Raw genomic sequence first — 18,812 nt, 5'->3', positions numbered from 1 at the left:
AAAATCTGCCTTCCAAAAACCATATGGCGTTTCTTTCCTTCTGCGCTCTGCCGTTTGGTCATACAGCAGTTTACGACCACATATGGGGTGTTTCTGTAAACAGCAGAATTAGGGAAATAAATATAAAATTTTGATTGGCTGTTAACCCTTGCTTTGTTACTGGAAAAAATTGATTAAAATGGAAATTTTGCCAAAAAATAGCTGTTTTGGCAGTTTTTATTATTATTTTTTTTTACTGTGTTCATTTGAGGGGTTAGGTCATGGGGTATATTTATAGAGCAGATTCTTGACGCGGCAATACCTAATATGTCTACTTTTTTAAACTTATTTAGGTTTTACACTATAATCAGTCAGTCATTTTTTTTTTTGTTTTTAGCCGATTGTCTTAGGTAGGGGCTAATTTTTTGTGGGATTAGAGGACGGTTTTATTGGGACTATTTGGGGGGGCATATGACTTTTTGATCGCTTGCTATTACACTTTTTGTGATGTAAGGTGACAAAAAAAATTGCTTTTTTTACACCTTTTTTTATTTATTTATTTTTACCGCGTTCATCAGAGGGGTTAGGTCATGGGGTATTTTTATAGAGCAGATTCTTACGGACGCGGCAATACCTAATATGTATACTTTTTTTTTAATTTATTTTAGTTTTACAAAATAATATTAAAAAATAATTTTGTTTTAGTGTCGCTAGTCTGAGAACCATAGTTTCTTTTTCTTTTCTTTTTTTTCTCTGGGCAATTGTCAGTGGCTAAATAGAATTAAAATTGGGGAAGAGTATTATAAATTTAGTACTCCATGGAAATGTGGTACTCCCTGAAGCAACCAATAATGCTGAGGCCCGGATGATCGGGGCACATGTCACACTAAGTGGTGGTGTCCTTCCGTATCCCCCTCCTGTGACACACTCTGCACCTTTTTTGGGACCGTCCCTTCTTTCCAGTATGGAGGACCACACCTGGAAAGTGTTGGCCAGGGACGATCCGGGCACCTCCAGTTCCCGAGGTACTCCGGCCTGCTTTTTCACGGTCAGAAAACGTCAGGTCCTTGATGACTGCCTCATAGAACTGAAGGAATGTCCCTATGTTGCCAGCACTCCGGGACAGCACAAAATAATTGTACAAGGCAACCTATACCAAGTAGACCGCAACTTTTTTGTACCATGCCCGGGTTTTGTGCATGGCGTTATATGGCTTGAGGACTTGATCAGATAGATCAACTCCTCCCATATACTGATTGTAGTTGACGATACAATCAGGCTTGAGGACCGTTGCCGCGGTACCTCGCACAGGGACAGGGGTGATGCCGTTACCGTGAATTGTGGACAGTACAAGGACATCCCTCTTGTCCTTATATCTGACCAGCAACAGGTTTCCACTGGTAAGGGCACGGGTCTCACCCTTGGTGATAGGTACCTGAAGGGGGTGGGTAGGGAGGCCACGTTGATTTTTTTCGCACGGTCCCACAAGCGGTGAGGGACTGGAACAAGGGGATACTAGTATAAAAGTTATCCACATACAGTGGGTGCATAAGGTCCCACACAAGTTTCCCCCCAGCACCCATTCTGGGGGTTTAATACGGGAATCTCGCCCCTCGTACACACAAAACTTGTAATTGTACCCTGAGGTACTCTCACAAAGTTTGTACAGCTTCACGCCATACCTCGCCCGCTTAGAGGGTACATACTGGCGGAAAATGAGTCTCCCCTTGAAAGCAATGAGAGACTTATCAACAGCGACCTCCCTTCCAGGTACATAGGCCTCCAAAAATTTGGCCCTGAAGTGATCGATGACTGGCCTGATTTTGTACAGGCGGTTATAGGCAGGATCACCTCGGGGGGACATGCTGCATTATCTGCATAATGCAGGCATTTCCGTATGGCCTCAAAACGGGAACGTGTCATGGCCATACAGTAGAGTGGGGTCTGGTAGAGGACGTCCCCACTCCAGTACTGCCTGATACTAGGGTTTTTACTAGGCCCATGTGCAGCACGAGGCCCCACTGACCGGAGTCCAGCCACCGGACCTAGCAAAAAAAGGAGCCTGTGTGTTGAACAATGAACTGTTGGGCGTACAAGTTTGTTTGCTCCACCATCAGATTCACAAAGTGGTCACTGAAAAAATAAAAATAAAATAGTCATATTCAGTGAAGCCCATTGTGGGAATCTGGATTCCTGGTTGGCCAACAAAATTAGGAATCACAGGCTCAAAATCCTCTGGGATATACCATGCAAGTTCACCGGTAGGGGGCCCAGGTGGACCTATCTGGTGGGCCAGAAAACTAGTACAAGCCCCAGAGCTGCTCGTAGTAGTGTGGGCTACAGGGTCCCTGTGTCCTTTAGTACCGGGACATCATGCCGTACCTGTACGTCATATGTCCCTGAGAGGTTAAAGAGTACCTGAGTTTTCAAAAAAAATAATGCCTGCACTTCTTTGTACAATCATAACTGTGAAGGAATGTGTCTCTTTTGGGCTCCACTAATGTTTTTTACAGCCATATTTTTCCTTGATTCAGCTGCACAGCTAGATGCATTTGACTCAGAAGCAGGGGACGTCTCCCTTCTGTGGAATCTGCCAAACACTGTACCGCTGTGATGTCCTGTCCCTCACTTCCTACTATGTTTGTTTTCAGCTCCGAAGCTCACAGAACAGAAAAGAGAGATAAATCACACTTACAGACACACAAGAGTCTCTTGTGATGTTCAGAAGCTGTTCTTTTATCAGGCCCAGGATCTCGGCTAGCACTGACACGTCCCCACTTTCTCTCAGCCGTCTTCTGAGTATCTGTTACCATGGATGGATATTGTCTGACAACAGGCAGTGGACTGCAATTTAGGTGGAAGTGAGACCCTTAGTGGCCATGACTTTACAGCTTTTTTTTTTCAAGTGGAAAGTACAGTGACTCTTTGAGATTCATTCAGACCCAAGCCAATCATGCACTCATTTGATTGAACGTGAAAGATGACATTAGGAAACACTAAACATTAGTGAAGAATGAACTGTAAAGCCATGTTATACTAATCTGTTAGTGCTACATAATCTTCTCCTATTTATAGATGTCACAATCTAAACTTCCTGAGCCTCCGCTTCTGTGAAAACGTGACTGACTCCGGCATTGAACTCCTGGGGAATATGACTTCACTTCTTTCCATTGATATCTCTGGGACCAGCATTACGGATCAAGTAAGTGCAAATGGTTGATAGCATTAGACAATGCAGATACACATACAGAGCATGATCAATAAGGATAAAGTCATTCCAACTAAACCAATAAAGGTTTCTTGTTCATTGTTTGTTCATTTACTGGCTTCAGTGGTGACGTGTCAATAAGAGTGGGGGAAGACAACAAGTCACAGACCAGAAAATGGTCATGGGGAGCCAGCAAGAATGATTTTTTTTTCCATAGCAGAGGCAGACTGCGGGCATCACTGAAAAGTTATTTATTCACAGACAATGTTCTGAACAGATTTTGGCACATATTCTGCACACAAAATCCACTAGGTGAACGAGCCCTAACAGAATGCAAGAATGCGGTACTGATGCTTTTTTACTACAGTAAAAGTTGGTGGCAACATGATGTAACCAAACAGCCAGCCTGTTGTATTCAGTTTTAGAGAGAGTCTGTAAACATTTGAAGCTTTTCTCATCAGGAGTAGTGTGAGTGTGAACTTTCATTCTGCCAGCTTCACTGGGAAGTGTTTTCTGCATTCATCTGCTTCACAGCCCCTCCCCTTCACTGTGAGTGACAGCTTTAGTGTTCTCCTGATTAGCTGCTACAGTTGTCACTCAGAGCAGAGAGGAGAGTGGGAGAATGGAGAGAGCACTTTACAGTAGTGCCGCACTGGGTACTTGCAAAATGTGAACAAAACCTCATAATAACACTTCATAAAAGCGCTTCATAAAAGGTTTGTTTGTACTGCTCTCCCCAACCCCTACCCCTAGTGTTGTCAGCAGTTTAGCATGGCCATTTAGGTGCCCATACATCTTCTATTGGCGTCTGCCAAATGTTAACTTGGCCAAAAGTATGCAAAGTGTTTTAAACTGCAAGAGAGGAGAAAGCCGCTGCCAAACACCTCCTGTACTCTTTTTATGACAAGATAACATTTAAAACAGGATGCAACCAGACCGAAAAGCAGGGCTGCTTTTTTCTGTCCAACATGATACAGCATTAGGATAGGTATCCTGTTTTGATGGTACTCTGTTTTCTCATAAACAGTACCATTCAACAGGACACAAAAAGGTGGCGTGAATACAGCCTTACTGCTGTCACCTGAATGTCAACTTGTTAATGTATAGTGCATTCGGAAAGTCTTCAGACCCTTTCACTTTTTTCCACATTTTGTTGAGTTGCAGTCTTGTGCTAATATAAAAAAATAATAAAGTTAACATTTTTCCTCCTCATTCTGCACTTAGTATGACAAAGTGAAAACAGAATTTTAGAAATACTTGCTAATTTATTGAACAGGAATAAACTAAAATATTGCATTGACATAAGTATTCAGATCCTTTACTCAGGACTTAGTTGAAGCACCCTTGGCAATAATTGCAGCTTCCAGTCTTAGGTATGAGGCCACAAGGTTTGCTCTGCTGGATTTAAGGATTTTCTGCCATTCGTCTGTGCAGATCCTCTCAAGCTCTGTCAGGTTGGATTGGTACTGTGAGTAGGGAGCATCTGCAATTGGTTTGTACTGTTATGTCATGTCAATGTAATGCACTGTATACTCAGTATGTTCCAGCATGATCCAGCAGTGGCCAGGATTAAACACCTAGCCCAGCCCTCTCTTGAGCTTAGAGTGTGGGCTGGCCCCACCCCCTAGTTCCAGAGTTTTGTAGTCAGTCTACCTGTAGATAGGCAGGAGGTAGGGAGCAGTCTGCATGTGCTTCTGTCCCCCAGACTCCAGCTTCAAGCCCAGGAGCATTCAGTACCTCCACGAGCTCCAGGGGATGAAAGAGGTGAAGATCTGAAGGAAGATTTGCATGGCTACAGTGTGAGAGTCAGCAAGGTAACCCAACATAAAGCATTCCAGACCATACTGCTGGAGAGGGGTAACCTGTTAAGACACTGTCTACACTTCAGGTTAGTGGACACTACAGCCACAGTTGCCAGATTGCAGTTTGTAACCAGAGAGCCCTGTCACAGAGACTTTAGCAAGAAAAAGAGTAATTAGAGGGCCACTGCTGCAAACTACTTTATTAGCTCATGCTTAGAAATTTGGGAAGTATTTGCACTGGATACAGAAAATTACAGGATGTACTACAACTCCTATTTTTACACAGTAAGGATAGACTTTTGTTTGGTTAATCTGGCCTGGGTATTGACTCTTCTAACACCAGACAATGGGCATTGCACCTCTTCAAGCCCTGCCATGCATACACATGGACATTTAACATCAAACTCCCATCAGGCAAGAGCCCTAACTACAGGGAGTGCCCCAACAAAATAAATGGGTACCCCTCCTTCACTGCACCGATCCCAGGGAGAGAGGGCCTGAGGGAGTACACTGTGACACAGCATCATCAGGAGGGCCACTACCACTCTCATCCTCTGCTCTGGCTCCACAGGTTCTCTGCACATGTATCTGGGCTCCACAGGCATTTCTTTCCTCATGGCTTGATTTATTCTCTGATAGGCACTGTCACCTGTGAGACCTCATATAGACAGGGGTTTGTCTTTCCAAATCATATCCAATCAACTGAATTACCACAGGTGTACTCCAATCAAGGTGTAGAAACATTTCAAAGACGATCAAGGGAAATGTTAGCCCCCCACAGCTAAATTTCAAGTGTCATAGCAAAGGGCCTGAAAATGTCCATGTGAAATTTAAGTTTTTCCTTTTTAATACATTTTTTTAACTTTTCTATTCACTTTCTCATTAAGGGGGATTGAGCACAGATTGATGGGGGAAAACTTTTATTTATTTATCACAAGCGCGTAACATAACAAAATGTGAAAAAAGTGAAAGGGTCTGAGGTCTTTCCGAATAGATTGTAAATCTGAAATGTTTCTTTATATGTTTAAAGAGAACTTACTGATGGGAGCCCCAGCCACTTGGAGTACACTAGAAATAGTAATGTATTTGATTATAGCCTTGCAAACCATGCTACACTGTGACACTGTAATTTAGAATAACTCTTCATCCACAAAGGAAATACTTGTTCATTAAAAAGCAAGACAAGCAATAAGGAGATAACTATAGACTAAATATTGTATCTCAAAATGCATAGTCTGCTGTTTCTTCTACATTTATTTTCAGGAGGTCTGGTTTCCATTCGATTGATGAGTCAGCTTTTTTCTTCAAGGGCTCTCATTAAATTATAGGTCACAGGAGATCACAGTTGCTTCATGGATCCTGCTCAAATTTTCTGTGATGTTACTAGGGTTCAGCATGGACTGTTTCTGTGCTTTTGTAACAACTGCAAACAATCTGTTCTAACAATCCCAACTTCTCATAAAACAGCCTCTGTCATGAACATATCAACATTACACACACCAAAACGCTGTATTCAATTATATTGTCTCAACAGAATCCAACTTGGGGTAGAATGGTGTACATGTACAGCAGTAACACTGTCACGGTCATGTGTCACATTCATGGCCTAGGCACAGTTCAGTCCCATTCAAGTGAATGGAGCTGAGTTGCAGTACTAGCCGCGGACACTATATTATACATGGCGCTGTGAGGAGGCCACAGCACTCACCAGAGCTCCAGTGAGCGCCACAGCTTCTTCAAACAGCTAATCAGCGGGGTGCTGGGTGTCAGACCCTTGCTGATTTCATATTGATGACCTATCCCAGGGATGGGCCAGCCCATCAGTATGGAAATCCCAGGGACCTCTTTAATAAATTTGTTGCTTCTTACTCCCATGGACTTTAACTGAAGACTGGCATATAACCATGGCATATGACATAAGACATTCAGTGCATGCATCGCAATAAATTCTCAGCATATTCACATAGCTTAGGTGGGAGCATTATCTGAGGCCACCGTCCAGTTATAATGTAACTTTTCATGTAATGTTAGGGACTGGATAGCTACAATTATTTTATTTTCCCAAAAATCACTTCTTGAAAAGCCACTACCGTGATTTATAGTGGTACTGAATGTGACAGAAGACACCATAAATTCAGACTACCATCTCTACTCATGGGATGTGGGTAAAGCGCTAGTTAAACTACCCCTTATTAGGCATCATCAGCCTAAGGCTACATGCACACGCATTTTTAGCGGCTTGGGTGCGGACCTATTCACTTCAATGGGGCCGCAAAAGATGCGGACAGCACTCCATATGGACGTCATCCGTGTTTTTTTTGCGGATCCGCAATTTGCAGACGACAAAACACATATGGTCGGGTGCATCTAGCCTTATGCATAGAGTGTACAAAGTCTGGTGCTGTCATTTAGAGGCATCTGGCCACCCACTCCAGGGGACTTTAACAAAAAAAAAGTGTAGAAAATGTTTTTGAAGGTATTGTAATATATATAAAATTCAGTCAACCCCTTTCCCCATATAAAAAAATAAATAAATAAATAAATCTCATAGGTACTGTATCTCCACACCCCAAAATGCCCGTACTATAAAAATGTATATATTTATCGCGTATAGTGAATGAATGGAAAGAAGAAAAAAAAATCACCAATTTTCCTTTTTTCATTGCTTCACCTCCCAAAAACAATTTAAATAATTAGTGATGAAATAGTCATACACACTCCAAAACGTGGTCATTAAAACTATAGATCACCCTGTCAAAAATGAGCTCTCACTCATCTCTGAGATTTTTTAAGTACTACCACAATAAAAAAAAAAAACTGTATATGAATGTGGTATCTCTGTAATCGTACTGACCCGCAGAAGGAAAGTAACAGATCAGTTTTACCTCATAGGGAATGTCATAAATATGAGACACAAAAAAACTGTCGGAATAGCATTTTTTCTAATTAGATCCCATTTGGATTTTTTTTCTAAAATGTCTCCAAAATTAGACAAATCCCTGGCACTCCGTGTGGCAGAGACTGAAGCCTGCACCAGTGTACATCAGCCATGACACCAACGCTAAACACTGTCCCATCCCATTAAGCCCCGCCCCTTTCTTGCCACTTTAGAAAAGTGGCAAGAAGCTTAACCGCCTCCGGACCGCCTAACGCAGATGTGCGGTCCGGAGGCGGCAGCGCTGCGCAGAGTCACGCATATACGCGTCATCTCGCGAGACGCGAGATGACGCGCTTTGCCGGCCCGCGCATGCGCAGTTCGGGCCGGCATTTCGTCAAGGGGGTCGCGTCATCAGCTTGCCAGCCAATGATCGCGGCTGGCAAGCTGATGATTTTTTAAAAATTCAATGAGAAGCCAGATAACAGATCATATTAGTAAATATGATCTGTTATACGGCTGCCCTGCTCCTCTGCTGGTCCTTTTTGTCGGTTGGATCCAGCAGAGGAGCAGGCTTCACAGTGAGTAGCACCAACAGTACACACTTAGCCCCAGATCACCCCCTGCACCCCAATTAACCCTTTGATCACCCCTTTGATCGCCCCTGTCAATCACTAGTGAAAGGAAAAAAGTGATCAGTGCAAACTGTCACATTTTTTTTTCACTGGTATTGACCGTTAGGTTTTAGGATAGTTTAGGCCCCTTGGTTAGGTAGTTTAGGGATCGGTTAGCGCCCAGCCCACCGCACCGCAGTCACTGATTCGCTGATTAGCGTATCGCTAATCAGCATTTGTACTTTTATAGTATCTGGAAGTGATCAAAACTGATCACGGTTAGATCTATAATAGTATTAGTGTCACTTTAGTTCGCCCTCCACCCAAAACGCAGTGTTTGCCCGATCAGGCCTGATCGGTCGCCCACACGTGCGTTCGCCCACACCCGCCCCACCGCAGTGACAAAAAAAATATATTTTTTGATCACTGCACATTCACTTTACACGCGCTGCGGCGATAAAAAACATCAGTTTTGATATTTTTTATCAACCGTAGCGGCCTCCGGTACTTCGCTAGCCTCCCCTTTGTAAGACAGGCTTGCTTTTTTTCTTGGGTAGTCTCAGGGAATACCCCTAAATTTAGTTGCCCAAATGTCAAACAGGGGGTATTCTTCTGAAGAGGCCTACAGGCTTCTGACCCAGTCGGATGAGGAATGGGAACCCTCATCTGATGAATCTAGCGGGTCAGAATACGAACCTGTAGAAAGCAGTGGCTCTCTGACCCAAAGTTCGGACGAGGAGGCTGAGGTCCCTGATAGCACCAGGCGTACCCGGCCCCGTGTCGCTAGACCACAGGTTGCGCAGGATCCGCTTCAAGAGCAGCAGAGTGGGGCTGGCGCTGTCGGATTACGTGGTGAGGCATACACCAGCAGCGCAGCCCTCCCTGGACCTAGTACCAGCACTGCCGTACAACCTGGTGAAGTGGCGAGCACCAGAAGGGCAGTTGAAGCTGGTACGGTGGCACGAGCAGTAGTGACCCCGTCGCAAGCCACCGCAAAGACGGGCCCGTAGAGCCCCTAGAATCCCAGAGGTGCTGGCAAATCCTGATTGGCAGTCCCCAACTTCAGCCGCACCTGTAGTTCCCCCTTTCACTGCCCAGTCTGGAGTTCGGGTTGAGACAGCTCAGATCGGTTCGGCCCTGGGATTTTTTGAGCTGTTCTTGACTGCGGAGCTCTTAGACATAGTTGTGGCCGAAACAAACAGGTATGCCACACAATTTATAACCGCCAACCCGGGAAGCTATTATGCCCAGCCTTTCCGGTGAAAACCAGTCCAAGTTTCCGAAATTAAAACTTTTCTGGGCCTTCTCCTCAACATGGGTCTAACTAAAAAGCATGAATTGCGGTCATATTGGTCCATGAACCCAATTCATCACATGCCCATGTTCTCTGCTGCTATGTCCAGGGCACGTTTTGAGGCCATCCTGCGTTTCCTGCACTTTAGCGACAACACCGCCTCCCGTCCCAGAGGCCACCCTGCTTTTGACCGGCTCCACAAAATTCGGCCCCTCATAGACCATTTCAACCTGAAATTTGCAGATTTGTATACCCCAGAGCAAAACATCTGCGTAGACGAGTCCCTGATACATTTTACCGGGCGCCTTGGCTTCAAACAATACATCCCAAGCAAGCGCGCCCGGTATGGGGTCAAATTGTATAAGCTCTGTGAAAGGGCCACAGGCTATACCCACAAATTTCGGATCTATGAGGGAAAAGATCAGACCCTGGAGCCAGTCGGTTGCCCTGACTACCTGGGGAGCAGTGGGAAGACAGTCTGGGACTTGGTGTCACCCTTATTCGACAAGGGGTACCATCTTTATGTGGACAATTTCTACACAAGTGTGGCCCTCTTTAGGCATTTGTTTCTAGAACGGATTGGCGCCTGTGGCACCGCGCAAACTAGTCGCGCGGGGTTACCCCAACGGCTCGTTACCACCCGTCTTGCAAGGGGGCAGAGGGCCACATTGTGTAACGAAGAACTGCTCGCGGTGAAATGGAGAGACAAGCGTGACGTTTACATGCTCTCCTCCATTCACGCAGACACGACAATACAAATTGAGCGAGCAACCCGTGTCATTGAAAAGCCCCTTTCAGTCCACGACTATAACCTTCACATGGGAGGGGTGGACTTCAATGACCAGATGTTGTCTCCGTATTTAGTTTCCCGCAGAACCAGACGCTGGTATAAGAAGGTGTCTGTATATTTAATTCAATTGGCTCTGTATAATAGTTTTGTTCTCTACAGTAAGGCTGGGAGAACTGGATCCTTCCTCAAATTTCAGGAAGAGATCACCGAGAACCTCCTGTACCCAGGAGGTTCCGTGGCCCCATCCACCAGTGTAGTTAGCCGTCTACACGAGCGACATTTCCCCAATGTCGTTCCTGGTACCTCAACCCAACCGTCACCCCGAAAAAGATGTTGTGTCTGTAGCAGGAGTGGAATAAGGCGTGACACCCGTTATTTAAAGTTTATATATTCTGTCCGAAAGTGAATAAAATTATTGCGTTGCGGCCTGGTTTTTTCATTATTTTTATTTTTTTACCTTCCAGGTGGACCAACCGATCGACTAGCTGCAGCACTGATGTGCATTCTGACAGAAGCATTGCGCTGCTGTCAGATTACACGCAAGTCTGTGTATGCGGCGCTGGAAGACGAGATTTCTACTCTGCAGTAAAAGATACATTTGCCAAGGCATACGAGCTGAGGAGGAGGCGGCGTTCCTATGCTTTGGCAAACACTTTGTATATAAAAATATAAAAAAATAAATCCCGGCACTGATTTATTCATCCACATCGATTGATGTGAATGGAGAAATCTGGTTTGCCAGGGCATACGAGCTAAGTGGGTATGGATGTTGGGCGGAGCTCCTATGTCCTGGCAGACGCCTTTCCCCTCCTTTTTTTTTTTTTTGGGCAGAGATTTTTTTCATCCACATTGATCGATGTGAATGAAGAAATCTGTGCCGTTCATTTTTTTCTTTCAGCCCAGAGGCTGAACGGAAAAAAAAATCTCTTTACCTGTATGCTCAATATAAGGAGAATAGCAGAAACTCCTAATGCTGGCCATACATGTAATGATTGCGGAGACACTCAAATGCCAGGGCAGTACAAACACCCCACAACTGACCCCATTTTGGAAAGAAGACACCCCAAGGTATTCGCTGAGGGGCATATTGAGTCCATGAAAGATTTTAATTTTTGTCCTAAGTTAGCGGAAAGTGAGACTTTGTGAGAAAAAACTAAAAAAAATCAATTTCCGCTAACTTATGCCCCAAAAATTTTTTTCTATGAACTTGCCAGGCCCCTCATTGAATACCTTGGGGTGTCTTCTTTCCAAAGTGGGGTCACATGTGGGGTATTTATACTGCCCTGGATTTTTAGGGGCCCTAAAGCGTGAGAAGAAGTCTGGGATCCAAATGTCTAAAAATGCCCTCCTAAAAGGAATTTGGGCACCTTTGCGCATCTAGGCTGCAAAAAAGTGTCACACATGTGGTATCGCTGTACTCAGGAGAAGCTGGGGAATGTGTTTTTGGGTGTCATTTTACATATACCCATGCTGGGTGAGATAAATATCTTGGTCAAATGCCAACTTTGTATAAAAAAATTGGAAAAGTTGTCTTTTGCCAAGATATTTCTCTCACCCAGCATGGGTATATGTAAAATGACACCCCAAAACACATTCCCCAACTTCTCCTGAGTACGGCGATACCAGATGTGTGACACTTTTTTGCAGCCTAGGTGGGCAAAGGGACCCACATTCCAAAGTGCACCTTTTGGATTTCACTGGTCATTTTTTACAGATTTTGATTGCAAACTACTTCTCACACATTTGGGCCCCTAAATTGCCAGGGCAGTATAACTACGCCACAAGTGACCCCATTTTGGAAAGAAGACACCCCAAGGTATTCCGTGAGGGGCATGGCGAGTTCCTAGAATTTTTTATTTTTTGTCGCAAGTTAGTGGAATATGAGACTTTGTAAGGAAAAAAGAAAAAAAAAATCATAATTTTCCGCTAACTTGTGACAAAAAATAAAAAATTCTAAGAACTCGCCGTGCCCCTCATGGAATACCTTGGGGTGTCTTCTTTCCAAAATGGGGTCACTTGTGGCGTAGTTATACTGCCCTGGCATTCTAGGGGCCCTAATGTGTGAGAAGTACTTTGCAATCAAAATGTGTAAAAAATGGCCTGCGAAATCCGAAAGGTGCACTTTGGAATATGTGCCCCTTTGCCCACCTTGGCTGCAAAAAAGTGTCACACATCTGGTATCACCATACTCAGGAGAAATTGGGGAATGTGTTTTGGGGTGTCATTTTACATATACCCATGCTTGGTGAGATAAATATCTTGGTCAAATGCCAACTTTGTATAAAAAATTTGGAAAAGTTGTCTTTTGCCAAGATATTTCTCTCACCCAGCATGGTTATATGTAAAATGACACCCCAAAACACATTCCCCAACTTCTCCTGAGTACGGTGATACCAGATGTGTGACACTTTTTTGCAGCCAAGGTGGGCAAAGGGGCACATATTCCAAAGTGCACCTTTCGGATTTCGCAGGTCATTTTTTACTACTTCTCACACATTTGGGCCCCTAAATTGCCAGGGCAGTATAACTACCCCACAAGTGACCCCATTTTGGAAAGAAGACACGCCAAGGTATTCCGTGAGGGGCATGGCGAGTTCCTAGAATTTTTTATTTTTTGTTGCAAGTTAGTGGAATATGAGACTTTGTAAGACAAAAAAAAAAAATCATCATTTTCCGCTAACTTGTGACAAAAAATAAAAAGTTCTATGAACTCACTATGCCTATCAGCGAATACCTTAGGGTGTCTACTTTCCGAAATGGGGTCATTTGTGGGGTTTTTCTACTGTTTGGTCATTGTAGAACCTCAGGAAACATGACAGGTGCTCAGAAAGTCAGAGCTGCTTCAAAAAGCGGAAATTCACATTTTTGTACCATAGTTTGTAAATGCTATAACTTTTACCCAAACCTTTTTTTTTTTTGCCCAAACATTTTTTTTTTTATCAAAGACATGTAGAACAATAAATTTAGCAAAAAATGTATATATGGATGTCGTTTTTTTTTGCAAAATTTTACAGCTGAAAGTGAAAAATGTCATTTTTTTGCAAAAAAATCGTTAAATTTCGATTAATAACAAAAAAAGGAAAAATGTCAGCAGCAATGAAATACCACCAAATGAAAGCTCTATTAGTGAGAAGAAAAGGAGGTAAAATTCATTTGGGTGGTAAGTTGCATGACCGAGCGGTAAATGGTGAAAGTAGTGTAGTGCAGAAGTGTAAAAAGTGACCTGGTCATTAAGGGGGTTTCAGCTAGTGGGGTTGAAGTGGTTAAAAAGGCCGCAAATTATGGTGCACATATGCCATGCGCCATAATGTGTGACTTTTTAAGCCACAATAATGGAGTAAAGAGCTTTATAAATGTCCTTCACTGTGTAGACTGTTTCATTATTTGTTACTACCGTGCTGAGAGTTGTAGTCCAACAACTGGAAAGTCACAGGTCAGACATCAGTTTGCTAGGTTGATATTTGTATATGCCAGTATTTCTGCATATATTATTTGACATTTGGAGAAATATAATTTCCCAGGAACTGGATTGTCCATCAGAACTGAAATGTAGACTTAAAGCGCTTTCCCACTAACCCTACATATCCCCTGTCCACAAGACAGAGTGTACGTTTCCGATTGCTGGGTGTCAGACCCCTGACACCCACAGCAATCATGAAAATAGAGGTCCTGGAGTTCCCAGCGAGAAAGCAGCTATGGTGCACAAGTGTGACCAACACTTCATTCACTTCTATGGAACTGCTAAATATATTGGCAAGCGCTCTATTCGACATTCCCATACTTGTCAGCCAGGCATGTCTCTGCTTTCTGTTCACTCTCAACACACAGAAACACCTGCTCAGCCAATCACTGGCAACAGTAGTGACCCACTTCAGCTAGTCATTGGCTGACTGGGGACAGGAAGAAGAGTCCTAGTAGCATCAGACAGGGAGGTGGGCGATCGATGGACGTGTGACTTTATTTTTTGTGTGTGCAACTGGACATTCCTAAAAATATACTGTTGCCTAGGCTTGTTAGTTTAATATTAAGCATATTCTGTAACAGGGAATTGCTATAGATCAAATAATGCAAAGTTACTGATGACTGGAAGAATGTATCTACAAGAAGAGGGCATGCATATGATAAAACTTACAGATGTGATTCCCTTTCACTCCTCTCCAGGAATTTGTCCTATTAGAAGGAAGATTTTTTTTTTCCCTGTCTAAACAGCCCGATACAGCCCTATAGGCAGAGCAATTCTATAGGCATGCATATAGGCCATAAAACCAGAGTAAGGGTACATTCACACAACCCTATTTATGGGTCCGCATCGGTTCAGCAATTTTGCAGAACGGATGTGGACCCATTCATTTCAATGTGGCCGCAAAAGATGCGGACAGCACACTGTGTACTGTTCACATCTGTACTTCTGTTCCACGGCCCCGGAACGGAAGCAGAATGGCAGATTCAGCACATAACTGACAGGAACGGAGCCTATCCCAATGACTATAATGGGATCCATTTGAGTTTTTTTAGTGGAGAACCTGCAGAACTCTTCTCTCCTCTATGTTTGATGAACTGTGTGTTGTGGGCCTCGAATAGAGTCTCTTATGCAGATGTGAATGTAGCCCAACCCAAATGTCATCATGGCACATTGATGATCGATATTTATTATACTTTTACATCAGAAAATGTCAGTTTTGGGTGGTCTTAAACAATAACCCACCTTCTTTATGCTCCGGTTATGCCTGTAAGAAGAAGAATGTGCTCATCCACATAATATCTATACACTGTTTTTCTAATAACGCCTATAAAAGATAACCATAGCACACTGTGAACACAATATCATACTGTACCAAAAAATATATAATCTTTATGAAGGATTAAAATAGACATAATAAAACACATATATAAATTGGCATTGACAAACACACATCACAGGAGTATGTCATATTGGGGTTAGATGTAGCAAACAAATAAGGAAAGAAGTAAATAGGGGGAATAGCAAGGATAAAGCCATATGCCAATTGGTACCCCCACACAAGATACAAAATATGAACCCAACAATCAGTAAAATACAGACCCAAAATGGCACCTCCAAAGACACCCCGACACGTGTTTCACGTCAGCTTCCTTAGGGGAATTAGCTATTTTACTGGGTTCATATTTTGTATCTTGTGTGGGGGTGCCAATTGGCATACAGCTTTATTTTTGCCATTACCCCCATTTATGTCTTTCCTTATTTGTTTGCTACATGTGACCCCAATATGACATACTCCTGTGTGATGTGTGTTTGTCAAAGCCAATTTATATATGTGTTTTATTATTTCTATTTTAATCCTTAATAAAGATTATATATTTTTTCAGTACAGTTTGATATTGTGTTCACAGTGTGCTATGGTTATCTTTTATAGGCGTTATTCATTCTCCTAGTACCTGTAATTTAATTGTGGTTTGGTGACTTTTCGCCCACATTTGATGGTCTTGAAGTGAAGGCTGGCACTTTATAATACTACTAATAATAAAGAGGAGCATGATAAAGGGAAAATGCTGGATATTCACAGCACATGGACTACATGCACCATAGCCAGAGGTAAACTATGTACATGGGGTGTGCTATAGAAAGGCATGCACATCTGGAGTCCAGATCACACATTACTCCTTCAGCAATTTACTGCACACAGAGTTCCTGACCTAAAGGATTTTCTGCTTAAGCCATATGTAAATTATAGGGAAATAAGTTTCCCCTTTTGGTTACTTTTATTAAAGCCAAACCATTTTGTTTGTGTGGGATTTGAACCGAATGATTTGTGATGTATGGCACAGCACGTTATTTCATAGTGTTCAGGGTGGTGGAATCCTCAGCTAAAGAAACGTCTTACCTCATCTCAAATGTATGTGACATCAAGTCTGGAATCTGTGCAGAAACAATCATGATAAATCCTTGTCAGAATAAATAGGATACAGAGAAAAGTGAAATTTTATGACCATATCCTGTATTCTTTCTCAAGACAAAAAGCCTGGAGGAGTAAGATTGTCATTATTGGATTTTACAGGGACTGACCGCTCTTGGGGCCCAAAATAAAATAAAAGAGCTTTCTGTCTCAGACTGCCTGGGAATCACGGACATCGGTATTCAGGTAACATCTTATACAGTATATTCACTGGAACGAGAAAATGATATATGTAATGAAATATTTTTTTAACTCTTTGGCCATATCAACATTTTTGAAGCAAACATCTGTCCACACTATGGACATTATCATCACTCACTGTCCCCAGTGGAGCTCATCATTTAAATTCCCTATCAGTATGTCTTTGGCATGTGGGAGGAAACCCACGCAACAAAGGGAGAACATACAAACTCCATGCAGATGTTGTCCTTGGTCAGATTTGCTCAGATTTAGGCTTAAAGCAACCCTCCAGTTTAAGAAAAAAATTCTAATTATCTGGGGAACAAACAGAATACTTAACATGTTGACCTCCTTTTCATCTGCAGATCCACCAAGTCCTGTACTCCTCCTCTTAATTCCTGGCTGCACTTCTTCTCAGACTACCTGAATGCAGGCTGTGCATCAGTAACTCAAGACACTCTCTGCTCGTCCAGCCCTTCTCTTGGATTGGCCAGCGATGCTCACATGACCAGCGGAAGTGTTTTGAACTATGAAATGCACAGTATGCATAAGGTAGTTTGAGAAGCAGTGCAGCCATCTTGGACGACAGAAGAGGAGCCTGGGAATTTACAGATTTGCAGATGAAAAGATGAAGAGGAGGTGACGATGCAAGTGTTCTGCTTGTTCCCCGGTTAATGGGAATATATTTTCTTGAACTGAAGAGTCACTTTAAGATGATCACTTTTACAATAACTGCACACTATCCCTGGATTTATTGCTGCTACTTTCTGAAATGCAGCATTTTAAGTGATAGTTCTTCTGAGCTGCTGCCCTTACACCATCATCTACACATTGCTGTTGAACCCCCCCCCCCCCCCCCCCTACACACACACACACACACACACACACACACACACAGCTGTAAAACCAGCAGAGACTATATTTAGTGGGGGATGGTTGTTAGAGGTTGATGGACTATACCACAGCATGTCCCGAACATGTGCCTGTAGAGGAGCTTCTAGACACAAGATCTGTATCAAGATAAATGCAGGTGCAGCCATGGACAAAGCGGTCTTGTGTATATAATTATGTCACATGTATGTGGAGACTGTGTCTCCACTATTTGCATACGTATTACAGAACAAATATGTGTCAAGTAGAAAGTATAATATATGTATGTTTTGTGCACTTTTCAGCACAAATTGTATCAAAGTGGTTAACGCCAAGTTTCAGAGCAGTTCCTGGAAAAAATTGAAGAGATTACTGATGCTAAAATGCAATATGTTAACCCACCTACAGTATTTCTGATTATGGTGGGGGTGGTAAGGAACCTTATGCTTAGTCATCCAGAATACTCTGCCAAGGTAAGCAGTTGATCTACTGATCATCTGTAATACAGACCACTGCCAATGACATCCATGTCATAGATGGCCTACTACCAGAAACCAATCCAGTAATACAAAATCTGCATGTACCGTCCACAACCTGGATCCAATCCATCCAAACATACCATCTATAACATTACTAGTGACAATGTTTCAAGCAGTGAGGCCCATTTTCAGGAATGCAAATTAATCTCCGTTGTCCACTGAACAGTCTCCAAGGAAATCTCTTGTTTCTATAGGTGTTTGTTGGCAAACACAGATGAATTTATTGTGGAGTACTAAATCACATCTTGGTATTTTATAGATTTATATTTCAATCCCTATAGATTGCAAACCCTTGCTGGCAGGGTCCTCTCTCCTTCTGTACTAGTTTGTAACTCATCTTGTTTTGTATTATGTATGTTTTGTATTATGTACGTGCACCCCTTATCATATGTACAGCACTATGAAATGAATGGTGCTTTAATAATAAATAATATTAATAATTCTTCAAGATGGATTTATGATTAGATACTTTTAACATCACAATAGAGACCTGCAGGTTCTTCTGGGGTTTTGTAGGACATCTTGGTCTACTTTATACTTTGTCAGGAATCATGGGTTATGCTACATTAATTATCTCCTTTTCTCCACTGAATACTAATGACTTTAGTTTGATAAAAGAGTTTTGCAGTGGCAATTCTTTCCACTATGTTTTTCTCAGTGTTTCCCCCCCCAGTAGTTATGTGTTAAAGCAGACAAGTGAATGATGCATGTGACATCATCGCTGCATG

The 18,812-nt window shown here is 42.7% G+C and overlaps 1 protein-coding gene across 1 annotated transcript in view; it reads left to right on the top strand.

Annotated features, from left to right (window-relative positions):
- FBXL13 (F-box and leucine rich repeat protein 13) overlaps window positions 1–18,812 on the top strand; it is a 249,774-nt gene that overhangs the window by 204,459 nt on the left and 26,503 nt on the right. The window contains exons 17-18 of the mRNA XM_044280157.1: window positions 3,055–3,181; window positions 16,598–16,681. Coding sequence (XP_044136092.1) covers window positions 3,055–3,181; window positions 16,598–16,681 — 211 coding nt within the window. The remainder of the gene's footprint in view (window positions 1–3,054; window positions 3,182–16,597; window positions 16,682–18,812) is intronic.

The sequence above is a fragment of the Bufo gargarizans genome, chromosome 2 (genome assembly GCF_014858855.1).
Source record: "Bufo gargarizans isolate SCDJY-AF-19 chromosome 2, ASM1485885v1, whole genome shotgun sequence".
Taxonomy (NCBI): Eukaryota; Metazoa; Chordata; class Amphibia; order Anura; family Bufonidae; genus Bufo; species Bufo gargarizans.
Note: the sequence above shows the minus strand (reverse complement) of the source record. Positions and strands in the feature narration are given on the sequence as shown.